Here is a 3,760-nt window from a genome sequence, read left to right as displayed (position 1 = left end):
ACGGAAACTTGTTGAAGCACTTTGTGCTGAGAATTCTATATTGTACCAAAAATATAATATTGAATAAAGCTAATAATAATTAAAAAAAAATAAATCAACAGAGATCATCATATAAGTAGAACGTTTGTTTCGATAACCACACTATTGGACTCTGAAAGGCTTCAATACAGCTTCACATATAGTTATGTTTTCTTATTTTTGAGGGATTTTAAATGTATATTAGTCAACTGACATTTTCTTATCTAAATATGCTCATGTCTTGTCTCGTCTCCTAGAGTAAGCAGAATGATATTCCCCAAATATTATACTTCTAAAATTTATTGATTTTTAATTGTTCAGCTGCAGTCATTAGGCTGTTCTGTATGAATATTTAAAACTTTATAAAATGTAATTATAATTGGAATAAGTTCTTACGCAGATTTTAATATAGGTTGCCTCTATTTCAAATAAATTAAACTGGTGAGATTTCTGGTATTGAAGTGATTGAATGAAAAGGTTTGATTTAAATCTACTGAGGTTCTGAATCTTCAGAGAAATGATCGACATGATACTAACATACTCGTTCACGACGTTGTAATTAACTGATACGTAGTTAAAGGACATCCAGGTATAAACGTGAAACATTTCACATGATAACGGTAAAAAGTACAGAAATTTCATCTATTAGATTGGTCAGTTTTGTTAGAGAAGTACACCATCCAGAATATTTGGGATAATTAACAATCATATACATTAGCAGTCCTACTGGAAGCTTGGTTTCTGAATAGCATTCGTTTTTCAATGTAATTTATCTTTAGTGTTTCTTAAAACAACCCAGTAAGGAATTAATATGGATTTTCTCTTTCTGCAATAATCAACTGTTTTCTCTAATATCTTTTAGAGCTACAACGTTAGAGCAAGCACCTCACCCGAGTGAAAAAGACATGGAATTAGTGTATATTGATGCAGAATATGAAAAAGAAGGTGGACTGGTACTTATTCTAATTTCATTATATTTGATATCTATTATATCTTTAAAGAAATCAATATGCAACGAAATAAAACGGTCATTCAGAAAAGGGCGCCACCACATCTATAAAGTTATGGATAAATATATACGGAAGGAAGATTTAGGCATGAAAATGTTAGATGTTGCCAAAATCCGTAAGTTCACGTACACATTCATTTCCTCCCTTAGTTGGAAGACGCATTGAAAAACGTATGGAATACATAGCGAAGAAACTGGATAAGATGATGGAATATGAATCGTCTTAGGTATATTTCATAACACAATAGTTAATATTGTTGTGGATTTCAGACAATGCTTTTTTCTGCTTTTTGTTTACTACTTTCTTAATGAATTTGAGCAAATAATAAAGATTGATGAAAACTCTTTGTTTTGTGTTATGTACACTTGCGATAAAACACAGAGACTATTGATAAAGATAAGATTGAATACAAAATAGGAAATGCAGTACACCAGAATAATAAGCCTCACAAATTTTCATACTTCCCAGTCAGATACTTTCATGATGAACGAGGTTTACAGAGGTATTAAATACGTAGAAAGATGTAGATTTTTTTACAACTATAATTTACATGCTCCTTTTATGGTTCATGAAATACAAGTGTGTCTTCGTATCAACTAGGGAGAAGTAAAAGAGCTTATAAACACTTAGAGACCTGAAAATAATTGAAATGTGACATTTTTAAGTTAATAAAGTTAACATCTTTGAGTTACACCAGATCCATTAGACCGAACAGCAACTGTCTAAAACGTTTTGAAGAACAGAGAAATATTTGAGACGTTTAGATTAGCGATACCGTAGCTTCGTAGATTTAATCCAAGAGGCTTATGTGGTTGCGTCTCAGCAAAGGAAATGATCTATAACCAAGTCAGATATATTTAGTATATTTATCCCTAGTCATGTAAACCAATCGGATCCAATAAGAAACTAACGGTTGTTTAAATAGCAAGAATGGTTTTGATCGAAAGTAAGGACCATAGCTACTTACTTAATTATTTACCTATGCCTGTTACCCCTCGTGAAACAAAGATGGCAAACCAGGACTCTCTAATCAAGTCTGCCTTGGGCTATACTTTCCAGTTGTTCCCAACTGTTTCTACATGCTATTTATTCTTTTGACATATGCCTCGAATTCTCATTACAATGTGTTCTTTGGTCTACCTCTTCTATTTTTGCCTTCAGGATCCCACGTTAGCGCTTCCCTCGTGATGCAGTTTGATGATTTTCACAATATATGTTCTATCAACTTCCAGCGCCTTTTCTTAATTTCCTCTTCAGCTGGAAGTTGGTTTGCGCTCTGCCGTAGCAGGTCGTTCCTGATAGTATCCAATCAACGCAAATTCAGTATCATGCCTATCTAGTTATGTTTACTATTATTTACAACAAAAGAAGTTCCGATAAAGGCAGTTTTCTCAAATGCTCATAAATCTGTATTTCACTCTGAGATTATTTGTTTAACTTTTAAAACAAACTACAGTCTGTAATTAAATTAAGTCAGTGAGAGGCGTTTGTATGTTTACGAGAAACAAAGGTAAAATACATATATACGGAATAAATTATGGGTTAATAAATAATTAGATGTCTGTTAGAATTCGATGAGTTGTTAAATGAAATTTCACAGCAACATTTAAAATAAATAAATATTTATTGTATATAGTTGAAATCATGAGTCAATTGAAGCTGGACCGCCATGGAAAACCTGGGAGCACTGGACGGCCGTTTCGTCCTATTGTGGGAATCCTCAGCCGGTTCAGTGGTCTAGAGGTTAAGTGCTCACGCGCGAGACTTATAGGTCCTGGGTTCGAATCTCGCGAGCGCGGGTTCGTGGATGCGCACTGCTGAGGAGTCACATAATAGGACGAAACGGCCGTCCAGTGCTTTCAGGTTTTCCATGGTGGTCTAGCTTTAATTGACTCATGCTTTCAACTATGCAACATACTAAATCTCCACAAAACCCCTTCTGATAATTAATATAATCATATGCTCACTAGTGACTTCGGGAAGTACATCCAGGAGCTCTAGTGAGAAGCAGTGACCAGTGGAGTGCAAACCACGTCTGTCGTGAGATAGGAACTCACTGATGACAATTGGTGAATGGTTGCTCAACTTCGTGGATCAGTTGAAGTTAGACATTAACACCATTGGATGCCAGCCCAGTGGTCTATCGGTTAAGGTCTCTGGCTCGAGACTGGTAGGTTCTGGGTTCGGATCTCGCGAGTGCGGGTTCGTTAATGTGCACTGTTGAGGAGTCCTACAACAGGACAAAACGGCCGTCCAGTGCTTCCAGGTTTTCGATGGTGATCTAGCTTCAATTGACTAATGATTTCAACTATAAAATTATTGAAATCTTCACAAAACCCTCTTCTCACAAATATTTATTGAATTACATGTTTTACAAAACATGAGAAATATGCAGTCAGTTGGGTGACACCATATATAAATGGGAATGAAAAAGTATGAATGGTAACCAAGACAACGTGGATAGAAATAATCTTTGTAATAAGAAGAATAACAGTAGTAGCAAATCACAGTAATATAGGATAGTTTTTATAAACACGGCGGGGGAGGGGTGGAATTCATAAAAAAAGAAAACAATTAAATAAATTAAATAAAACCACAAACTATGATCATAATCAAGAAAAGAATTCTTCAACTTGTTCCTTCAATGACTATTTTCGTAAATTAATCATTAGACATGAGTATTTGATTTGTAAGGTCAACAATAAATTATGTGAATATAATTTTACAATTGA

The 3,760-nt window shown here is 34.5% G+C and overlaps 1 protein-coding gene across 1 annotated transcript; it reads left to right on the top strand.

Moving 5' to 3' along the window:
- Window positions 1-923: 923 nt before the first annotated feature.
- On the top strand, window positions 924-1,372 carry Smp_113760 (anti-inflammatory protein 16, putative; the record flags this gene model as incomplete). The annotated part of the gene is made up of 3 exons (XM_018792141.1): window positions 924-971; window positions 1,020-1,143; window positions 1,178-1,372. 3 exons carry the CDS (start codon window positions 924-926, stop codon window positions 1,252-1,254), a joined length of 249 nt encoding a protein of 82 aa, XP_018644564.1. The 3' UTR covers window positions 1,255-1,372.
- Window positions 1,373-3,760: the final 2,388 nt, after the last annotated feature.

Source organism: Schistosoma mansoni (assembly GCF_000237925.1).
Source record: "Schistosoma mansoni, WGS project CABG00000000 data, supercontig 0662, strain Puerto Rico, whole genome shotgun sequence".
Classification (NCBI taxonomy): domain Eukaryota; kingdom Metazoa; phylum Platyhelminthes; class Trematoda; order Strigeidida; family Schistosomatidae; genus Schistosoma; species Schistosoma mansoni.
This window is presented reverse-complemented; position numbering and strand designations above follow the sequence as displayed.